We start from the raw sequence: 23,670 nt of genomic DNA, 5'->3' as shown, positions 1-23,670 counted from the left end.
CTGCATTTTCACTCAAACAGTTGAACTGCATGTGCATGTAACGAGAGCCGTATAACGCATCTCCTTCTACCTTAGGCTACGAACCTATCAATCGTTCCTGCTGTGGACACTTTCTGGAGGTCCAAGACACTCTCGTTATATGCACGTGCAGTTCAACTCTTAGAGTGATAATGCTCCATGACCGCTGGACTAAGTGTGTACATGTCGGAGGGGACTATGTTGAAAAATAAATTGTACTAGGTTTTCTAAAATTGACTCCTTCTACCTTAGGCCACAAACTTATCAATCGCCCCTTGTACAAATTCCTTACAACTGGCAGCAGAACCGGACTCTGACCTCCAGAACTCCCCAAGCTGTGATAGGCTCACGTTAACCACTACACTACCATAGCTGATAGTTCTTATGAAGGCGTTTGGTACGTCTTGGCCTTCATTAGTGGGGGGGGGGAGGGGGTTGGATTGAGTTCAAGAGCCACGAGGTAATGTCGGAGCTCTAGAAAACCCTAGTTAGACCACACTTGGGATATTGTGTTCAGTTCTGGTCGCCTCATTACAGGAAGGATGTGGAAGCTTTAGAGAGGGTGCAGAGGAGATTCACCAGGATGCTGCCTGGATTAGAGAGGGTGCAGAGGAGATTCACCAGGATGCTGCCTGGATTAGGGAGAGTGCAGAGGAGATTCACCAGGATGCTGCCTGGATTAGGGAGGGTGCAGAGGAGATTCACCAGGATGCTGCCTGCATTAGAGAGGGTGCAGAGGAGATTCACCAGGATGCTGCCTGCATTAGAGAGCATGTCTTAGGAGAGGTTGAGCGAGCGAGGGCTTTTTCCTCTCTGGAGCAAAGGAGGATGAAAGGTGTCTTTAGATTGAGGTGTACAAGATGGTAACAGGCAGAGATCGAGTGGACCTATCCCCCAGTGCAAAAAAAAAGCAGAGTCACAGAAAGTGGCCATTTGGCCCATCATATACCATGTCAACCTGCGGTTTGGCCTCGTCCTGTCGACCTGCACCACAGCCTTCCCTACCCCTCCCATCTATGTACCTATCCAGACCTCCCTTAAGTATGAGGGGGCATAACTTCTCTTAATTAAAATAATTTTAAGGTAATTTGAGGAAAGTATGGTGGGGGGGGAGAAACTGTCAGAAGCAGGTGTATTATTTTTTTAAAAAGAAAGTGCGTGGAACGCCCTGCCAGGGGTGGTGGTAGAGGCAGATACATTAGGGGCATTTAAGAGACGGTTAGGTAGGCACCTGGATGGTAGAAAAATGGAGGACTCGGGGGGAGAGAAGGGTTAATTCGCTGGTTCCCAATCTCCTTGGTTAATGGTAGAGGCCCATGGCATCAAAAAAAGGTTGGGAAACCCTGGTTTACACTGATCCTGGGGTAGGCCGCAAGGTCCACACAACATCCTGGGCCGACGGGCCTGTACCGCTCGGTGAACCACAGTTACCTTGGCGTGGAGACGCTCCCCGTCGTTGTCCAAGATGACGATTGCTTTGACTGTGTAGAGAGAAGGTTCCTGAAACCACAGCACGAGAGGGAGAGAGAGAGAAAGAGACAGACGTGTTCAACCAAGTTTCAGAACTGCGCAAGAGATCCTCCACCACTTCCCCCCCTTCCCCGTTCCTCCCCCTCATCCCAAAAGTCAGGCCAAGACTACTTGTTTTGGCATGATTTTTACTTGGCAAGTTCTACATGTACACTGAAACAGTCAAATGCACCATGCTGACGCAAGTCAAATCAGGGAGGACAGGAGATGATAGACAACAGACAATAGGTGCAGGAGTAGGCCATTCAGCCCTTCGAGCCAGCACCGCCATTCACTATGATCATGGCTGATCATCCAAAATCAGTATCCAGTTCCTGCCTTCTCCGCATAACCTTTGATTCCACTATCTTTAAGAGCTCTATCCATCTCTTTTTTGAAAGCATCCAGAGACTTGGCCTCTACAGCCTTCTGGGGCAGAGCATTCCACATATCCACCACTCTCTGGTGAAAAAGTTTTTCCTCAACTCTGTTCTAAATGGCCTATCCCTTGTTCTTAAACTGCGGCCTCTGGTTCCGGACTCCCCCAACATCGGGAACATGTTTCCTGCCTCTAGCGTGTCCAATCCCTTAATAATCTTATATGTTTCAATCAGATCCCCTCTCATCCTTCTAAATTCCAGAGTATACAAGCCCAGTCGCTCCAATCGTTCAGCATACGACAGTCCCGCCATCCCGGGAATTAACCTCATGAATCTACGCTGCACTCCCTCAATAGCAAGAATGTCCTTCCTCAAATTTGGAGACCAAAACTGCACACAATACCCCAGGTGTGGTCTCACCAGGGCCCTGTACAACTGCAGAAGGGCCTCTTTGCTCCTATACTCAACTCCCCTTGTTATGAAGGCCAGCGTTGTCATTACGAAGGTGCAAATGTCAACACGTGGGGGGGGGGGGGTAAAAGAGCTGGCCAGGGTTGTAAACTCAGAGAGCTCTACCATGGGCACTAACCTCCCCAGCATCCAGGACATCTTCAAAAGGCCGTGACTCGAGAAGGCGGCATCCATCTTCTCATTGCTACCATCAGGAAGGAAGTACAGGAGCCCTGAACACTCAACGCCTTAAGGACAGCTGCCTCCCCTCTGCTGTTAGGCTCCCGAACAGTTCAAGAACCCACGAACACCACCTCGGTAGTTTCATTTTTAAACACACTACACCCAGTGGCCGCTTTACTCAGTACACCTGGTCGTCAATGGAAACACCTCATCAGCCAATCAGGTGGCTGATTTTGCAACTCCATGCCTAAGAGCACGCGGGCACGGTCAAGGGGTTCAGCCGTTGTTCAGACCGAACATCAGAATGGGGGGTGGGGTGGGGTGGGGGAAAAGAAATGTGACCGGTGACTTTTGGCCGTGGAAATGATTGTTGGCGCCAGATGGGGTGGTTCGAGTATCTCAGAAACTTGCTTGGGATGCTCATGCAAGGCAGTTTCTGGGGTTTGGGCCGAGAATGGTGTAAAAAAATGGAGAAAAAAAAATCCAGTGAGCAGCATTTCTGTGGGGAGGGGGGGTGAAAACACTTGGTGAAAGAGAGAGGTCAGAGGAGAATGGTTGGACTGGTTGAAGCGACAGTAACTCAACTCACCACACGTTACGACAGCGGCGTGCAGAAGAGCGTCTCTGAACGCACAACACGTCGAACCTTGATGTGGATGGGCTACAGCAGCAGAAGACCATGAGCATTCGCTCAATGGCCACTTAATTAGATACAGGCGGTACTTAATAAAGCAGCTACTGAGTGTGTGTGTGTGTTTCCTGTGCGATTTACAGGAGATTACACTGCACTGCTGCCACAAAACAACAAATTTCTTGGAATACGCCGGTGACAATAAACCCGGTTCTCATTCCTTCGATATCTGACGACCCCTGGGGGTGGGGGGGGGGGCACACAGTTGGAAAGGTTCAGGGGGGAGTGGGTGGGAAGGAAGGGAAAGAGCCCAGTTGAATTCCTGCCTATATGTTGGGAGGCCTGTCAATGTGTAGCGAGTCACAGAGAGAGTAACTCTGGAGTACCAGCATCCGCAGAATAAATCTCCTGTTCGCGACAGACGGGAAAGGACAGCACAGAAACAGGCCCTTCAGCCGATCTAGTCCGTGCCAAACCATTTGCACCACCTACCCCCAAGTTTTTAATTTCATTTAGAGGCACAGCTCCGAACAGGCCCACCCCTGGCCTACCGAACTCCGGACTTAACCCCAGCCGAGCCGCAGGGCAATTCACCGCGACCAGTTAGCCCACTGGCCAGAGCGTCTTCACACTGTGGGAGGGAACTAGAGCACCCAGGGGAAAACCCCCACCCCCCGCCATAGAGCCAGGGTAACCAGCGCGCTGCCCGGGTATCAACACCGCCCCCCCCCCACACACACACACACACACACACACGCAAAGCTACTCACGGTGCCTCAAACGGGGGGGGGGGGGGTCGTTGTCTCGTGCCGTGGTTTTTGTTGCCTGCCTGTTGATCTGCTGGACGTGGTGGGGCAGGCTAACGCTGGCCCTGAAATATGGACCCCCCCCCACAAACACAACCCTTCGGTTGTGTTGCTCGCTAACGCCAGACGACAAGAGCCCGCTGCAAGTTTCGATACGCACGCAATCAACAGATGCCCCCGAGTTTTGAATCTGCTGCGGTGGCGCACGTTTGGATCTTTTTAATTCACACATTATACCTTTTAATTTTACTGGGGCCTGGGACAGTCAACACAAGAGATTCTGCAGATGCTGGAAATCCAGAGCAACACACACACAACATGTTGGAGGAACTCAGCAGGTCAGGCAGCCTCTGTGGAAATGAATAAACAGTCGACGTTTCGGGCCGAGACCCTTCAACAGGATCTCAAAGGGGAAAGAAGCCGGAATCAGCTGGTGGTGGTTGGGGGGAGGAGGGGGTGCAGTGTGGGGAAGGAGGGCAAGCTGATAGGTGAGTTAAACCCGCCCATCACCTCCCTCCGGCGCCCCTCCTCCTTCCCTAACAGGGAACCCCCACCAACTCTCCTCTCCAGTCACGTTCCCCCTGCTCCTGCAGTCATTCGCCTCCTCTACCCATCACATCCCAGCTTCTTGTTTCATCCCCCTGTACCCCACCCCGCTCATTCCGCTTCCCCCCCACCAACCCCACAACTCACCTGGTCCCACCTATCACCTGTCAGCCTGTCCTCCTCCTCCCCCCCAACACCTGATGCTGCCTTCCCGTCCAGTCCTGACGAAGGGCCCTGGCCTGAAACGCCGACTGTTTATTCCCCTCCACAGACGCCGACCGACCTGCTGAGGTTCTCCAGCAAATATTTTCCTGTGCGTGTGTTATCCTACCACTAACCCCCGCGAACCTGGCAGAATTTTTTCCCCTCTCTCTCGGTTGTCAAGCAACTGTCATACAACATCTGACTGACGTACTTCGCTGGGGAGAGGTCGGTCCGCTCCCTAGTCAGGAACTGGGTTTGCCGAGGAAGATCTTTTTTTTTATAAAAAGGAAGAGACGAAGCAGATATTGTTCGCCATAAATCCCGATTCATTCCAACCCACCTCCTGTCCGCTGACTGACCAGAAGGGCTCCTATTGCTAGCCCACTGATGGGCCCAATTACAAAGAAGCACGACGGCAGCAGGTTTGAGGAGATTCAAATCAGAATCGGGTTTAATATCACCGGCGTATGTGGCGAAATTTGTTCATATAATGCAGCAGTACATTGAGAAACAGTTATAAAATCTGTGAATTACAGTAAGTGTATTTAAATTAAGTAGTGCAAAAACAGAAATAAAAATGTAGTGAGGTGGTGTTCATGGGTTCAATGTCCATTCAGAAATCTGATGGCGGAGGGGAAGAAGCTGTTCCTGAATCATTGAGTGTGTGTCTTCAGGCTCCTGTACCTCCTCCCTGATGGCAGAGGGGAAGAAGCTGTTCCTGAATCGTTGAGTGTGTGTCTTCAGGCTCCTGTACCTCCTCCCTGATGGCAGAGGGGAAGAAGCTGTTCCTGAATCGCTGAGTGTGTGTCTTCAGGCTCCTGTACCTCCTCCCTGATGGCAGAGGGGAAGAAGCTGATTCTGAATCATTGAGTGTGTGTCTTCAGGCTCCTGTACCTCCTCCCTGATGGCAGAGAGGAAGAAGCTGTTCCTGAATCGTTGAGTGTGTGTCTTCAGGCTCCTGCACCTCCTACCTGATGGCAGAGGGGAAGAAGCTGTTCCTGAATCGTTGAGTGTGTGTCTTCAGGCTCCTGTACCTCCTCCCTGATGGCGGAGGGGAAGAAGCTGTTCCTGAATCGCTGAGTGTGTGTCTTCAGGCTCCTGTACCTCCTTCCTGATGGTAGCAACGAGAAGAGGGCACGTCCTGGGTGATGGGGGCCCTTAATGACGGACATCGCTCCCCAAAGCTGTCCCAGATGCTGGGGAGGCCGGTGCCCGTGATGGAGCTGACTGAGTTCACAACTCCCTGCAGCTTATTTCCGATCCCGTGCGGTATCCCCACCTCCCCCCCCATACCAGACGGGAGATGCAGCCAGTTAGAAAGCTCTCTACGGTACATCTGTAGAAATCTGCAAGAGTGCCCCTGGTGACGTACCGGATCTCCTCAGACTCCTGACAGAATACAACCACTGTTGGGTCTCCTATGTAGCCGCATTGATACGTCAGGCCCAGGATCGACCCTCAGAGGACGTTGACACCCAGAAACTCGAAATCCATTTGTAAACCTGGTATGTCACCAACAACACTCAGAAATCTCTGCGGCTGTACCGTGGAGAGCATTCTAACTGGTTGCATCGCCGTCTGGTGTGTGGGGGGGGGCGGGGGAGGGAAAGGGGGCACACCAGATCAGGAAAAAAAAAGCTGCAGAAAGTTGTGAACCCAGCCAGCTCCTTCACGGGGCACTACCACCCCCCCTCCCCCGGCATCACAACACCTACAAAGGTGATGCCTCAAAAAGGCAGCGTCCATCATTAAGAACGTGCCCTCTTCTCATTGCTACCATCAGGGAGGAGGTACAGGAGCCTGAAGACACACACACAACGATTCAGGAACAGCTTCTTCCCCTCTGCCATCAGGGAGGAGGTACAGGAGCCTGAAGACACACACTCAGCGACTCAGGAACAGCTTCTTCCCCTCTGCCATCAGGGAGGAGGTACAGGAGCCTGAAGACACACACTCAATGATTCAGGGACAGCTTCTTCCCCTCTGCCATCAGGGAGGAGGTACAGGAGCCTGAAGACACACACTCAACGATTCAGGGACAGCTTCTTCCCCTCTGCCATCAGGGAGGAGGTACAGGAGCCTGAAGACACACACTCAACGATTCAGGGACAGCTTCTTCCCCTCTGCCATCAGGGAGGAGGTACAGGAGCCTGAAGACACACAGTCAGTGATTCAGGGACAGCTTCTTCCCCTCTGCCATCAGGGAGGAGGTACAGGAGCCTGAAGACACACACTCAGCGATTCAGGAACAGCTTCTTCCCCTCTGCCATCAGGGAGGAGGTACAGGAGCCTGAAGACACACACTCAACGATTCAGGAACAGCTTCTTCCCCTCTGCCATCAGGGAGGAGGTACAGGAGCCTGAAGACACACACTCAACGATTCAGGAACAGCTTCTTCCCCTCTGCCATCAGGGAGGAGGTACAGGAGCCTGAAGACACACACTCAACGATTCAGGAACAGCTCCTTCCCCTCTGCCATCAGGGAGGAGGTACAGGAGCCTGAAGACACACACTCAACGATTCAGGAACAGCTCCTTCCCCTCTGCCATCAGGGAGGAGGTACAGGAGCCTGAAGACACACACTCAACGATTCAGGAACAGCTTCTTCCCCTGTGCCATCAGGGAGGAGGTACAGGAGCCTGAAGACACACACTCAACGATTCAGGAACAGCTCCTTCCCCTCTGCCATCAGGGAGGAGGTACAGGAGCCTGAAGACACACACTCAACGATTCAGGAACAGCTCCTTCCCCTCTGCCATCAGGGAGGAGGTACAGGAGCCTGAAGACACACACTCAACGATTCAGGAACAGCTTCTTCCCCTCTGCCATCAGGGAGGAGGTACAGGAGCCTGAAGACACATACTCAATGATTCAGGAACAGCTTCTTCCCCTCTGCCATCAGGGAGGAGGTACAGGAGCCTGAAGACACACACTCAACGATTCAGGGACAGCTTCTTCCCCTCTGCCATCAGGGAGGAGGTACAGGAGCCTGAAGACACATACTCAATGATTCAGGAACAGCTTCTTCCCCTCTGCCATCAGGGAGGAGGTACAGGAGCCTGAAGACACACACTCAACGATTCAGGAACAGCTTCTTCCCCTCTGCCATCCGATTCCTAAATGGACATTGAACCCATGAACACCACCTCACTACTTAAAAAAACTATCTCTTTGCAGGACTTATTTAACTTTTTTAATAAATATACACTTCTTACTGCAACCTAAGTTTTTATTAATATGTATGGCTCTGCACTGCTGCCCGCAAAGCAAACAGATTTCACGACATACGCCAGTGATTATTGTCATCTGACTCTACATACGCACAACCAAACGAAACAACCTCCCTCCGGACCACGGTGCCCCCTCGCAATACGTACAGTATATCACACACAGCGCAGAGAACAAAAAATATTACTGTAAGTCGATAAAATATGATTCAAAATGCCTGGTCGTGCGCAGGACAGGTAAACAGGACCTCAGCGTCCCGGTGACGGGACCTCGGTGGTGGCAGGGTATTCATTACCCTCCCAGCCCGAGGGAAGAAGCTGTTTCCCAGTCTGACAGTCCTAGCCCTGAGGCTCCTGTCCCTCCTTCCCGACGGTGGTGGGTCAAAGGGATTGCGGGCTGGGTGGGAGGGAGCCTTTCGTCAGCAACGCTCCCCGAAAAAAAAAGTCAGCCCTGCCGGCGCAGGGTCGTGACATATGGAAGTTTGTCGGGCAACTTTTTGGCTGTGTGTGTAAAAAAAATCTGAAACACCCCCCCCCCCCAAAAAAAAGCCTGGTATTAACCTCGAACCGGAGCCCTGCTCGGGTCGCCAAGGGAGGACTCCGGTGCAAAGGCGGCGTTTTATCTGACACAGCTCTCTATCTATACAGTACAATTCACAGCAAGAGAGGCCCGACCCCTCCGCACAGCCTCCCGGAAGTGTTACACGTGTCCCCGCCCGCGCCACATCAGAGACGGGGGATCCATACGGTCACCGTAAACTCACAGACAACTCCCGCGAGGGGGGAAAACACACAACACACTCGATCGTTAAAACTCCAGCCTTCCCTTTTTTTGTTAAAAAAAATCAAAAGAGGTTGTCGTATGACCTACCTTCTGGGGGGGGGGGGAGGGAATATACATATACACGCACACACACACACACAAACACGACAAAGAGAAAAAAAAACTTTTCTCAAAAAGTTAACTTTTAGACCAGATGTTAAAAAGTCGAGGAGAAGAAGAACGCATCTCCTGCCGCCGCCAGGTTTTTTTTTCCTTTGGGTGATCGGGGCCCTTCCCAAAGCAAAGTTCTGTCATGCACTGACTCCCAGTATACAAAGCCGAAGTGTACAACAGAAGCTTTGACTTGGGAGGACTTGGGGTGGGTGGGGGGGGGGGAGTCGAGATCCTCGCGTGCTAAAAAAAAAGAAGCGCCTGGGATTTGCAAATCACTTCCTAAAGACGAAAAGTTGGAATTTAAAACACACACACACACACGTTTAAAGCTCACAGATATTTCGACAGCAGTAGCAGCAGCAAACGAGAGCGTAGCAGTCAAAGCATATCATTTGCATCCAACAGCAGCAAAGACGTCCATGTATCTGACATGCCAGCTGGTAGGGCGCAGGTATAACTATTAACACACACACACACACACCAAAAAAAGACATTTTTTTTTAAAATGGAGAGTTAGCGCCTGATAGCGAGAGCGGGCATCGACTCCCCAGGGCTGCAGATTCCGGGCTCGATCTCTCTCTCTCTCTGCAAAGCAGGTCCGTAATGCGAAAATGAATCGTTTAACCGAGCCCCGGCGTGGAGACAAACGGCGGCTCCGGCTCAGGAGTCGGTCCCAGCAGAGGCAGATCGCCGCACTTCCCCCGAGGGTGACACGGCCTGAAACGAGAGTGAGGAAGGGGGCGGCGGGGAGAGAAATCCTCCTCAAATTTTACACACCGTACCAGCAGAGCAGGATCCATGTTGCGCAGTGCCGACGTGGACAAATCTCGTCTCCACTCCCAACCTCTCTCACTGGTTCCCTCGCCATAGGAGGGTTTATTTAGGATGCAACGGTGGCTGATGGGATTCTGGATGACTCCGAGTTCCTGGTAATGCCTCTGGCTTTTTTTTCCTTCCCCCAATTATTATGGGCTGGTCCCGGACAGGCCGCGGGCGGCGGGTTTAAATGCAGCCGCCGCCCCCCGAGCCGCGCTGCTGCCGACGTGGAGTCTGCATGTTCTCTTCCCTGCTGGCTGCCTCCGGCTGGCCCACGACCCCGTGGACTGGTAGGGGCTGGCTGATCTCTGTGTCTGTGTCTCTCTCTCTGTGTCTGTGTCTCTGTGTGTCTCTCTCTGTGTTTGTGTCTGTGTGTGTGTCTGTCTGTCTCTCTCTCTGTGTCTGTGTGACTCTCTCTGTGTTTCTGTGTGTGTGTCTGTCTGTCTCTCTCTGTGTTTGTGTCTGTGTGTGTGTGTCTCTCTCTCTCTGTCTGTGTCTCTCTCTCTGTGTCTGTGTGTGTGTGACTCTCTCTGTGTTTCTGTGTGTGTGTCTGTGTGTCTCTGTGTTTGTGTTTGTGTCTGTGTGTGTGTCTCTCTCTCTCTGTGTCTGTGTGTGTGTCTCTCTCTCTGTCTGTGTGTGTGTGTCTCTCTCTGTGTCTGTGTCTCTGTGTGTATGACTCTCTCTCTGTGTCTCTGTGTGTCTGTCTGTGTGTGTGTGTCTCTCTCTCTCTGTCTGTGTGTGTGTGTCTCTCTCTGTGTCTGTCTCTGTGTGTATGACTCTCTCTCTCTGTCTCTGTGTGTCTCTGTTTGTGTCTGTGTATGTGTGTGTGTCTGTCTCTCTCTGTGTTTGTGTCTGTGTGTGTGTCTCTCTCTCTCTCTCTCTGTCTGTGTCTCTCTCTCTGTGTCTGTGTGTGTGTGACTCTCTGTTTCTGTGTGTGTGTCTGTGTGTCTCTCTCTGTGTTTGTGTCTGTGTATCTGTGTGTGTGTGTGTCTGTCTCTCTCTGTGTTTGTGTCTGTGTGTGTGTCTCTCTCTCTGTGTCTGTGTCTCTCTCTCTGTGTTTGTGTCTGTGTGTGTGTGTGTGTGTGTGTGTTGGAGTCGCTGGGCGTGTAACAGAGGTAATCGCGGGGTAGGGTTCCTGGGACTGTTCTGACAGCGAGCAGCGATGGGAAGTATATATTTAGCAGAATGTGTGTGTGGGGGGAGGGGTGTTACATCTCATTTAATCCTATCAAGTGGATGTGGAGAGGATATTTCTTACAGTGGGGGGAGTCTAGGACCAGAGGGCACAGATAGAGTGGATGTGGAGAGGATGTTTCCTGTAGTGGGGGGAGTCCAGGACCAGAGGACACAGATAGAGTGGATGTGGAGAGGATGTTTCCTACAGTGGGGGAGTCCCGGACCAGAGGGCACAGATAGAGTGGATATGGAGAGGATGTTACCTATAGTGGGGGGAGTCTGGGACCAGAGGGCACAGATAGAGTGGATGTGGAGAGAATGTTTCCTATGGTGGGGGAGTCTAGGACCCAGAGGACACAGATAGAGTGGATATGGAGAGGATGTTTCCTATAGTGGGGGAGTCTAGGACCAGAGGACACAGATAGAGTGGATGTGGAGAGGATGTTTCCTATAGTGGGGGGAGTCTAGGACCAGAGGGCACAGATAGAGTGGATGTGGAGAGGATGTTTCCTATAGTGGAGGAGTCTAGGACCAGAGAGATAGAGGAACAGAATTGAGGAGGAATTTCTTTAGCCAGAGGCCGGTGAATCTGTGGAATTCGTTGCCACAGACAGCTAAGCCATTGGGTACATTTAAAGTGAAGGTTGATTGGCTCTCGATGAGTCAGGGTGTCAAGGGTTACGGGGAGAAGGCAGGAGATTGGGGCTTGAGAGGGAAACTAAATCGGCACAATGGAGTGGGGGAGCAGGCCCGATGGGCCGACTGGCCTAATTCAGCTCCTGTGTCTTTTAAGTGTTGTCTTCCACTTTTGACAAGGTCCCACACAAGAGATGAGTGTGCAAACTGTATTGGGGGTATGGTATTGATGTGGATAGAGAATTGGTTGGCAGACAGGAAGCAAAGAGTGGGAATAAACGGGACCTTTTCAGAATGGCAGGCGGTGACTAGTAGGGTACCGCAAGGCTCAGTGCTGGGTCCCCAGTTGTTTACAATATATATTAATGACTTAGATGAGGGAATTAAATGCAGCATCTCCAAGTTTGCGGATGACACGAAGCTGGGTGGCAGTGTTAGCTGTGAGGAGGATGCTAAGAGGATGCAGGGTCACTTGGATAGGTTAGGTGAGTGGCCAAATTCATGGCAGATGCAATTTAGCGTGGATAAATGTGAGGTTATCCACTTTGGTGGCAAGAACATGAAAACAGATTATTATCTGAATGGTGGCTGATTAGGAAAAGGGGAGGTGCAACGAGACCTGGGTGTCATTATACACCAGTCATTGAAAGTGGGCGTGCAGGTACAGCAGGCGGTGAAAAAGGCGAATGGTATGCTGGCATTCATAGCAAGAGAATTCGAGTACAGGAGCAGGGAGGTTCTACTGCAGTTGTACAAGGCCTTGGTGAGACCACACCTGGAGTATTGTGTGCAGTTTTGGTCCACTAATCTGAGGAAAGACATTCTTGCCATAGAGGGAGTACAAAGAACGTTCACCAGATTGATTCCTGGGATGGCAGGACTTTCATATGATGAAAGACTGGATTGACTAGGCTTATACTCACTGGAATTTAGAAGATTGAGGGGGGATCTTATTGAAACGTATAAAATTCTAAAGGGATTGGACAGGCTAGATGCAGGAAGATTGTTCCCAATGTTGGGGAAGTCCAGAACGAGGGGTCACAGGTTAAGGATAAAGGGGAAGCCTTTTAGGACCGAGATGAGGAAAACCTTCTTCACACAGAGAGTGGTGAATCTGTGGAATTCTCTGCCACAGGAAACAGTTGAGGCCAGTTCATTGGCTATATTTAAGAGGGAGTTAGATATGGCCCTTGTGGCTGAAGGGATCAGGGGGTATGGAGGGAAGACTGGGGCGGGGTTCTGAGTTGGATGATCAGCCATGATTGTACTGAATGGCGGTGCAGGCTCGAAGGGCCGAATGGCCTACTCCTGCACCTGTTTTCTATGTTTCTATAGATAGTCTACAGCACGGAACAGGCCCCTCAGCCCTTTCGTCTATGCTGACCCGTGCTGCCCACCAGCCCTGATGAAGGGTCTTGGCCCGAAAGGCCGACTCTTTGCTCCTTTCCGTAGGCGCTGCCTGGCCTGCTGAGCTCCCCCAGCAGCGTTTTGTGTGCGTGTGTGCATTGCTAGTCCCGTCTGCCCGTGTGTGTGTGTGTGTGTGTGTGTTTGGCCCATCGCCCTCTCAACCTCATCTGTCCTTCGAGATAAAGTTTTGAATGTTGCTGAGGGGACGCGAGGACGGGCTGCCTCCCCTGCGAGCCAGGACGCCTTTAAAAGGCGCTCCCTCAGAAGAAGAGCCCATCATGAAGAACTCCTGACCACACACCACCTCCCCTCGGTCTCCCAGGACACGCCCTCTTCCTCCACCGCTGACAGGGAGTTCAGAAATTCGACCACACGTCTATCATCAGAGCGCCTGCGTCTCAGGGTTCAGGATGTGAATTGTATACGTTTCTCTGACGTTAAATGTATTTGTTGAAACCTATTGATCTGATCTGCAAAAGGCAGCGTCCATCATTACGGGCCCCCATCACCCAGGACATACCCTCTTCTCATTGCTACTCAGGGAGGAGGTACAGGAGCCTGAAGACACACACTCAGCGATTCAGGAACAGCTTCTTCCCCTCTGCCATCAGGGAGGAGGTACAGGAGCCTGAAGACACACACTCAGCGATTCAGGAACAGCTTCTTCCCCTCTGCCATCAGGGAGGAGGTACAGGAGCCTGAAGACACACACTCAGCGATTCAGGAACAGCTTCTTCCCCTCTGCCATCAGGGAGGAGGTACAGGAGCCTGAAGACACACACTCAGCGATTCAGGAACAGCTTCTTCCCCTCTGCCATCAGGGAGGAGGTACAGGAGCCTGAAGACACACACTCAGCGATTCAGGAACAGCTTCTTCCCCTCTGCCATCGGGGAGGAGGTACAGGAGCCTGAAGACACACACTCAACGATTCAGGAACAGCTTCTTCCCCTCTGCCATCAGGGAGGAGGTACAGGAGCCTGAAGACACACACTCAACGATTCAGGAACAGCTTCTTCCCCTCTGCCATCAGGGAGGAGGTACAGGAGTCTGAAGACACACACTCAACGATTCAGGAACAGCTTCTTCCCCTCTGCCATCAGGGAGGAGGTACAGGAGCCTGAAGACACACACTCAGCGATTCAGGAACAGCTTCTTCCCCTCTGCCATCAGGGAGGAGGTACAGGAGCCTGAAGACACACACTCAGTGATTCAGGAACAGCTTCTTCCCCTCTGCCATCAGGGAGGAGGTACAGGAGCCTGAAGACACACACTCAGTGATTCAGGAACAGCTTCTTCCCCTCTGCCGTCAGATTTCTGAATGGACATTGAACCCATGAACACTACCTCACTGCTTTTTTATTCTCTCTGTTTGCACAACTTATTAAATTTAACTGTTTAAATAAATAAGTAAACTATAATGCACAGTTTTGTTATTATTTTGTATTGTAACGTAGTGCTGTTGCATAACAACAAATTTCATGACATATCCTAGCGCTATTAAGCCGGATCTCAATTATTTATTTTTAATTTTTATTTCGACACTTAATTGATTTAATTTATATATTTGGTTTAATTTAAATCGTTTTGTAATTCACGGTTTTTATTATGTATTGTATTGAACTGCTGCTGCAGAAACAAGAAGTTTCACAATATACGCCAGTGATATTAAACCTGATTCTGATTCTAGTTTAGATTCTGATGTGCAATTATTTCAGGCAGTTCATTCCAAATACGAAGGCCCTCTGCTTAAAGAAGCTGTCCCTTTAGTCCTTCTCGGTCCCCGACCTTTCGCCCTTGCCCTCTTGCTTTGAGGTCTGGGGTGGGAGACAGCAGCTTGAGAAGGTAGGGGTCAGACCCAGCTGAATCTTTTGTTGTAAAGGGGAGCCATCGCCAAGAGCGGACCATCCCGGTGGCCAGAGATATTACGCCCTATTCCCATTCCCGTTCTGGTAAGCCGATCCACGGCCCCTTCTTGGGCCACGACGAGGCCACCCTCAGGGTAGCTTCCAACCCGACGGCGAGAACATCAATTTCTCAATGCCAGTAAAATACAATTTTCCCTCCCCCTCCTTTCCTTTTCCCAACTCTGATCTCTTACCTCTTCTCACCTGCCTATCACCTCCCCTGGGTCCTCTCCTCCTTCCCTTTCTCCCCTGGTCCACCCTCCTCTCCTATCAGATTCCTTCCTCTCCAGCCCTTTACCTTTCCCACCCATCACCTCCCCCTGGTGTCCCTCCTCCTTCCCTTTCTCCCCTGGTCCACCCTCCTCTCCTATCAGATTCCTTCCTCTCCAGCCCTTTACCTTTCCCACCCATCACCTCCCCCTGGTGTCCCTCCTCCTTCCCTTTCTCCTATGGTCCACTCTCCTCTCCGATCAGATTCCTTCCTCTCCAGTCCTTTACCTTTCTCACCCATCACCTCCCCCTGGTGTCCCTCCTCCTCCCCTTTCTCCCCTGGTCCACCCTCCTCTCCTATCAGATTCCTTCCTCTCCAGCCCTTTACCTTTCCCACCCATCACCTCCCCCTGGGTCCTCTCTCCCTTCCCTTTCTCCTCTCCTATCAGATTCCTTCCTCTCCAGCCCTTTACCTTTCCCACCCATCACCTCCCCCTGGTGTCCCTCCTCCTTCCCTTTCTCCTATGGTCCACTCTCCTCTCCGATCAGATTCCTTCCTCTCCAGCCCTTTACCTTTCCCACCCATCACCTCCCCCTGGTGTCCCTCCTCCTTCCCTTTCTCCTATGGTCTCTCCTCTCCGATCAGATTCCTTCCTCTCCAGCCCTTTACCTTTCCCACCCATCACCTCCCCCTGGTGTCCCTCCTCCTTCCCTTTCTCCCACGGTCCACTCTCCTCTCCGATCAGATTCCTTCCTCTCCAGTCCTTTCCCTTTCCCACCCATCCCTTTCCAACTATCCTCCTTCCCCGCCCCCCCACCCCATCTTTTTTTATTCAGGCGTCTTCTCCCTTTCCTTTCCAGTCCCGATGAAGGGTCTAGGCCCGAACTGTCAACTGCTTATTCCTCTCCGTAGATGCTGCCTGACCTGCTGAGTTCCTCCAGTGACTGCCAGTCTCTGAGTATACTGTGCGTACACTGATGTGAAATAAATGGTTGGAGACAATGAACCAAATCGTCAAATCTAGCTGCCGACATCCGAAAATATTTGAAATGCATTTTTCCTCGTCCATGTCTCTCAGTGGCCGGATAAGCACAGAAAATTCACCCTCCTTCAGTTTCAGTCGCCATTGTTTGAAGTTTGAGTTTCAACATGAAAGGCTGATTTATACTTGTGTTTACGGGCTATGCCGTATTCCTGATTTTTACTTTTACGTAGCCCTACGCCATAGCGATCATGCGTAGTTGTGTCTGTGTCTCTCTGCAATTCACTAGTTGGCGGTGGGGTTTCTATGCCACTGCGTTGAGTTTCTTCGTGAGAGACATGGGCGAGGAAATGCATTTCAAATATTTTCGGATGTCGGCAGGTAGATTTGACAATTTGGTTCATCGTCTCCAGCCATCAATTTCGCAACAGACGTGGCGGAGAAAATCAACCGGAAATGCGTGGGAGGAAATGTGATGCTACCAAGCGGACCAATCACAGTTGGTGCGGTCTGCGTCGCCGCGACGCGTGAGTTACATTTTTGGGGAGGTGCACGTCACCCTACAGTGTGGGGTACGCGATACTTGTGGCGTATATTTGACGCTGAAGTATAAATCAGCCTGAAGAAACTCAACACAGTGGCATAGAAACCCCACCGCCAACTAGTGTTTCGGCAGTGAATTGCAACGCGACGCGGACACACCAACGCACAAGTATATAAATGCTCACAACAGCGTAGCCCACTTGCGTAGGCTATGCTAGCACGCACAAGTATAAATCAGCCTGATCTAACAGCGAAGCCCCGCCTCAGCAGCGGGCGGCTAAGCACGCAGCCTTGGGGGAGCGCCGGTGCTCAGCGCGGCGGAGCTAGAGACGGTTCGGCCGACGCGGACTGCCTGTGGCCCTCTCGGTCCAGAAGTCCAGCATCCAGGTACGGAGAGAGGCGCTGAGACCGAGCCAGGAACGGACTCACCTGCTGACCGGTACGTTTTGGGATTGTGGGAGGAAACGGGAGCACCTAGAGTAAACACAGACACACACACACACGAAGGACGCAATGAACTTTGTTACAGAGGACGCTGGAATTCAACTGAGAACACCGATGCCCCAGGCCGTCAGTTGTGCTGACCACTGTGCCACCTTACTACCCGTTGGCACTTATAGGGTAGGATGACACAATGGGGATTGTTCTGCTAACTGACACTCTTTGAACACAGAAATCTACAGCACATTACAGGCCCTTCGGCCCACAATGTTGTGCTGACCATGTAACCTACTCTGGAAGCAGCCTAGAATTTCCCTACCGCATACCCCTCTATTTTTCTGGGCTCCTTATACCTATCTAAGAGTCTCTTAAAAAAAACCCATCATATCCGCCTCCACCACCGTCACCAGCAGCCCATTCCATGCACTCACCACTCTCTGTGTGAAAAACTTACCTCTGACATCTCCTCTGTACCTACTTCCAAGCACCTTAAAACTATGCCCCCTCGTGTTAGCCCTGGGATAAGGCCTCTGGCTATCCACACAATCAATGCCCCCCATCATCTTATCAGGTCACCACTCATCCTCCGTCGCTCCAAGGAGAAAAGGTCAAATTCACTCAACCTCGTAAGGCATGCTCTCCAATCCAGTCAACATCCTTGTAAATCTCCTCTGCACTCTCTCTATAGTATCCACATCCTTCCTGTAGTGAGGTGACCAGAACTGAACACAGTACTCCAAGTGGGGTCCAACTAAAGTTCTCTTGTTCTTAGCTTTAGTTTTTTTTAAACGCATAAAATAATATGAAATATTACATAAAATAATTATAAGTAGGAGGAGATACAGGAGCCTCAGGACCCACACCACCAGGTTCAGGAACAGTTATTACCCCTCAACCATCAGGAAGGAGGTACAGGAGCCTCAGGTCCCACACCACCAGGTTCAGGAACAGTTATTACCCCCTCAACCATCAGGAAGGAGGTACAGGAGCCTCAGGACCCACACCACCAGGTTCAGGAACAGTTATTACCCCCTCAACCATCAGGAAGGAGGTACAGGAGCCTCAGGTCCCACACCACCAGGTTCAGGAACAGTTATTACCCCCTCAACCATCAGGAAGGAGGTACAGGAGCCTCAGGACCCACACCACCAGGTTCAGGAACACTTATTACCCCTCAACCATCAGGAAGGAGGTACAGGAGCCTCAGGTCCCACACCACCAGGTTCAGGAACAGTTATTACCCCTCAACCATCGGGAAGGAGGTACAGGAGCCTCAGGACCCACACCAAAAGGTTTGGGAACAGTTATTACCCCTCAACCACTGGGAAGGAGGAACAACCCACAACAGACGTGGATAACTTCACTCCCCTCAACCCTGAACTGATTCCACAACCTACAAACTCACTTTCAAGGACTCTTTGCAACTGGTGTTCTCAGTATAAACACAGGGGATTATGGAAATCCAGAGTAACATGCACACGAAAGGCCGGAGGAGAACTCAGCAGGTCAGGCAGCAGAAGGAATAAAGAGTCCATGTTTCGGGCCGAGACCCTTCATCAGGATAGTGGGTGTTCTCAGTATCTTTAAAATTTGCACAATTTGTCTTCTTTTGGTACATTGTTTTTTTTAAATGAATTCTATTGTGTTTCTTTATCTTTCTGTAAATACCCACAAGGACTGGACTCACAGATCTTCATCAGGGTACATCTGCAGAATCTCTGATGCCCTTAAAATGGTTTGGTTCCTTGAGGTTGTTAGAGCCAGAGGGGTGGTAGAAAGGATTAAGCCCCCAATACCTGTTAAATGCTCCCAACAGCCTGTCTCTCAAATAGCCTTTGACAACCAAGCCCAGCTCCCGGCCTTCTCATGTGGCTTAGCTACCGAGCCCGGTGGAACTGTCTCTACCAACAGGAGAAGGGGCAGAGGTGGGTTACTGGGGCATTAAAACCGGTCGCTTCGGGCAGACGGGGCTCGTCAGCCACCTAGGAGAAAGAAAACTCTGATCTCAAACCTCCCGCTGCCTTGCAGGGAAGGCTTTGGGGATGACCCCCCAGGGGAAAAAATCTGGAGCTGGCATCCCCGAGGCAGAGTTTATGTTGAGTGCCAGACTCTATCGGTCTCTTCCGTTCATTTGGGTTCATCACATGCGTGGGGAGAGAGGGATAGCCTGCTAAATGGGCAACAGCTTGCTCACAGTATCGTACCACCCCCGGCTTGCGTGTCTCGGACACAACATTCATGGTCGATCCTGACCGACGGGAGATTGTCTCCAATCTCAGACATTTCTTTCTGGGAGCCATCTTGCGGGAGGTATTTCTCTGGGGGCGTTTCCTCCCCGACGGTGGTCTCTCCATTTGAGAAGGTTCTTCTTGGCCTTCAGGTGTGGAGAGGCGCTGTGTAGATGCAGGTACTTTCCCCTCCAAGGCACATTTCAGGACTCAAGATTGCGTAGAGGAGAACAAAATAACTGTTACTCCAGATCCAAAGCGGCGTTTGAAAATCCCAATAATATCAGGAACACGCGCTAAAAATAAAAAATAAAAATTGAGTCCTGACGAAGGGTCTCGGCCTGAAACCTCTTCCTGATGCTGCCTGGCCTGCTGCGTTCCACCAGCATTTTGCGTGTATTGCTAAAAGTAAGTACATAGATTAGATTATGAGGACACGCAGTCTCCTTTTATTGTCATTTAGTAATGCATGCATTGAGAAATGATACAATGTTTTTCCAGAATGATATCACAGAAACACATAACAAACCGACTGAAAAACTGACAAAAACCCCACATAATTATAACATATAGTGATGACAGTGCAAAGCAATACCATAATTTGATAAAGAACAGAACATGGGCACGGAAAAAGTCTCGAAGTCTCTCGAAAGTCCCATCATCTCACGCAGACGGTAAACTTCCAGCACCGCCAACTTGCCGATGCAGCATCCCGGAAGCATCCGACCACAGTCCGACTCCGAGTCCGTCTGAAAACTCCGAGCCTCCGACCAGCCCTCCGACACCGAGCACCGAGCACCGAGCACTATCTATGCCGAGCGCTTCAACCCCGGCCCCGGCAACAGGCAATAGGCAAAGCCGAGGATTTGGGGCCTTCCCCTCCGGAGATTCTGGATCACACAGTAGCAGGGGCAACGAAGCAGGCATTTCAGAAGTTTCTCCAGATGTTCCTCCGTGCTTCTCACAGCTGTCTCCATCAAATCCGGATTGTGCACGGCACCGAGTTAACACATAGGATATCATTTGGAGCGGCCGCACGCGCTGCATCACGCCGCCATCTTCTCCTCTCTCCTAGTTTATGATTGGAGTCATAGAACAGTACAGGACAGAAACAGGCCCTTCGGCCCATCTAGTCCATGCCGATCTATTTAAGCTGCCCACCCCCATCGACCTGCACCCAGGAACAACCCCTACCCATCCACACGCCTATCCGAACTTCTCTTCGAAATCGCATCCACCACTTGCGCCGGAAGACCCTCAGAGCGAAGAAGTATTCCCTCCCCCCACATCCCCCCATCTTCCCCTCAAACGTTTCACCTTTTGCCCTTAACCCATGACCTCCAGTTGCAGTGCCACCCAACCTCGGGGGGTTGGGGGTCCGGAAGAGCCTTCTTGCGTTCACCCTGCCTACACCTATCGTCCTCATTCCAATCGGTAAACTTGTGGTGCTGGTTCATGGGAGAGTTTCCCCTGGATGGGAAGGTGGGTGGGTCACAACAGAACCTTGACAGGAGTTTCAAGATATTCGTAAGCGAACACAGACTGATTTCAGCACAGAAAGTGACAACTAGCACGGGAGCATCTGAACATAGGGTGACTGACAGGAAAAGATAGTGTCAAAGTGCCGCTTGGCAAGACAGTCTCTTCTCGGTAGCAACAGGTCAGATGAAGACAGGGACAGGGACTGTGACAGTGTACGGGGGTGGTGTGGGGTGTAATTGTACTGCAGCAGTGCCTGAGGGGGGGAAGGAATGAAAGGTGCAGAGGGGCTGTGGAGAGGAGCGGCTGATGTGGATGTAGTGGGGGTTGGGTTGAGATGTTGATCAGCCTTACTCTCGAACGTTGATAGAGTGGATGTGGAGAGGATGTTTCCTATTGTGGGAGAGTCTAGGACCAGAGGACACAGATAGAGTGGATGCGGAGAAGATGTTTCCTATAGTGGGGGAGTCTAGGACCAGAAGACACAGAGTGGATGTGGAGAGGATGTTTCCTATAGTGGGGGAGTCTAGGACCAGAGGGCACAGATAGAGTGGATGTGGAAAGGATGTTTCCTATAGTGGGGGGAGTCTAGGACCAGAGGACACAGATAGAGTGGATGTGGAGAGGATGTTTCCTATAGTGGGGGAGTCTAGGACCAGAGGGCACAGATAGAGTGGATGTGGAGAGGATGTTTCCTATAGTGGGGGAGTCTAGGACCAGAGGACACAGATAGAGTGGATGTGGAGAGGATGTTTTCTACAGTGGGGGAGTCTAGGACCAGAGAGCACAGATAGAGTGGATGTGGAGAGGATGTTTTCTACAGTGGGGGAGTCTAGGACCAGAGGACACAGATAGAGGGCATGAGGAGTGGGTGTTTCCTATAGTGGGGGAGTCTAGGACCAGAGGGCACAGATAGAGTGGATGTGGAGAGGATGTTTCCTATAGTGGGGGAGTCTGGGACCAGAGGACACAGGTAGAGTGGATATAAAGGGGAATTAAATAATTGTTACTCTGGATCCGATGCAGCACCCAAAAGAAATACACAGTTAGAAAAAGAACACAATAAATATAAATACATAAGATAGCTTATACACACAGATTGATTGTGTGTCCATTAAGTGACGCTGGGCACAGGAGTGTCTGTACATAAGGTGACTCTGACGGGAATTGATAAAGCAGTGGTGGTTCGAGGTGTGTGTGGAGGGGTGGGTTCCTGTTTTTTTTAACCATAAGACACAAGAGCAGGGTGAGGCCATTCGGCCCTCATTGCTGGTTCTTTTCTCCCCAGCATCGTGAGCATCGTGAAGAAGCTCGTCCTGAAAACACAGCACTGATGTAAACAGTGAGCTTCCAAAACAGCCCCACAGTTGGAGCTGGAGCCTCTCCAGCCTTGCGACATGCAGGTTGCTAAGCAACAATCCATGTAATGTTGTGGAACAGGTTACGGTGACATTCACTTTCTTTACCCCCCCCCAACCCCCACCCCAATGAAGGAACAGTCAGAAAGAGAACATTTCCACTAAATGCAGCAGTTCATATCTGAGCAAAACTCTTCTCTTCCTTCGACATGCCCAGAACTTGTGGGTAAGTCTTGGTCGATCGACGTACCAACTCCGCTCCAAACTTCGGGGAAGTAAGAAGTAGTGAGATGGTGTTCATGGGTTCAATGTCCGTTTAGGAATTGGATGGCAGAGGGGAAGAAGCTGTTCCTGAATCGTTGAGTGTGTGTCTTCAGGCTCCTGTATCTCCTCCCTGATGGCAGAGGGGAAGGAGCTGTTCCTGAATCACTGAGTGTGTGTCTTCAGGCTCCTGTACCTCCTCCCTGATGGCAGAGGGGAAGAAGCTGTTCCTGAATCGTTGAGTGTGTGTCTTCAGGCTCCTGTACCTCCTCCCTGATGGCAGAGGGGAAGGAGCTGTTCCTGAATCGTTGAGTGTGTGTCTTCAGGCTCCTGTACCTCCTCCCTGATGGCAGAGGGGAAGGAGCTGTTCCTGAATCGTTGAGTCTGTGTCTTCAGGCTCCTGTATCTCCTCCCTGATGGCAGAGGGGAAGAAGCTGTTCCTGAATCGTTGAGTGTGTGTCTTCAGGCTCCTGTACCTCCTCCCTGATGGCAGAGGGGAAGAAGCTGTTCCTGAATCATTGAGTGTGTGTCTTCAGGCTGCTGTACCTCCTCCCTGATGGCAGACGGGAAGAAGCTGTTCCTGAATCGTTGAGTGTGTGTCTTCAGGCTCCTGTACCTCCTCCCTGATGGCAGAGGGGAAGAAGCTGTTCCTGAATCGTTGAGTGTGTGTCTTCAGGCTCCTGTACCTCCTCCCTGATGGCAGAGGGGAAGGAGCTGTTCCTGAATCGTTGAGTGTGTGTCTTCAGGCTCCTGTACCTCCTCCCTGATGGCAGAGGGGAAGAAGCTGTTCCTGAATCGTTGAGTGTGTGTCTTCAGGCTGCTGTACCTCCTCCCTGATGGCAGACGGGAAGAAGCTGTTCCTGAATCGTTGAGTGTGTGTCTTCAGGCTCCTGTACCTCCTCCCTGATGGCAGAGGGGAAGGAGCTGTTCCTGAATCGTTGAGTGTGTGTCTTCAGGCTCCTGTACCTCCTCCCTGATGGCAGAGGGGAAGGAGCTGTTCCTGAATCGTTGAGTGTGTGTCTTCAGGCTCCTGTACCTCCTCCCTGATGGCAGAGGGGAAGAAGCTGTTCCTGAATCGTTGAGTGTGTGTCTTCAGGCTCCTGTATCTCCTCCCTGATGGCAGAGGGGAAGAAGCTGTTCCTGAATCGTTGAGTGTGTGTCTTCAGGCTCCTGTACCTCCTCCCTGATGGCAGAGGGGAAGGAGCTGTTCCTGAATCGTTGAGTCTGTGTCTTCAGGCTCCTGTACCTCCTCCCTGATGGCAGAGGGGAAGGAGCTGTTCCTGAATCGTTGAGTCTGTGTCTTCAGGCTCCTGTATCTCCTCCCTGATGGCAGAG

The 23,670-nt window shown here is 51.3% G+C and overlaps 1 protein-coding gene across 3 annotated transcripts in view; it reads right to left on the bottom strand.

Annotated features, from left to right (window-relative positions):
* Positions 1-23,670, bottom strand: part of LOC134340539 (coatomer subunit zeta-1-like) — a 106,131-nt gene that overhangs the window by 77,749 nt on the left and 4,712 nt on the right. Inside the window, exons 1-2 of one of the 3 annotated variants that reach the window (XR_010016578.1) lie at positions 9,675-10,527; positions 1,450-1,518 (exon numbers count right to left, since the gene is read on the bottom strand). Coding sequence is in view for 2 of the 3 variants with exons in the window: in XM_063037898.1 (XP_062893968.1) it covers positions 1,450-1,518; positions 9,675-9,692 (87 nt within the window). In the remaining variant the exon portion in view is untranslated. Of the gene's footprint in view, positions 1-1,449; positions 1,519-9,674; positions 10,528-23,670 lie in introns of those variants that run through there. The other 2 variants (XM_063037898.1, XM_063037900.1) reach the window with 2 other exon arrangements.

The sequence above is a fragment of the Mobula hypostoma genome, chromosome X1, assembly GCF_963921235.1.
Source record: "Mobula hypostoma chromosome X1, sMobHyp1.1, whole genome shotgun sequence".
Taxonomy (NCBI): domain Eukaryota; kingdom Metazoa; phylum Chordata; class Chondrichthyes; order Myliobatiformes; family Myliobatidae; genus Mobula; species Mobula hypostoma.
This window is presented reverse-complemented; position numbering and strand designations above follow the sequence as displayed.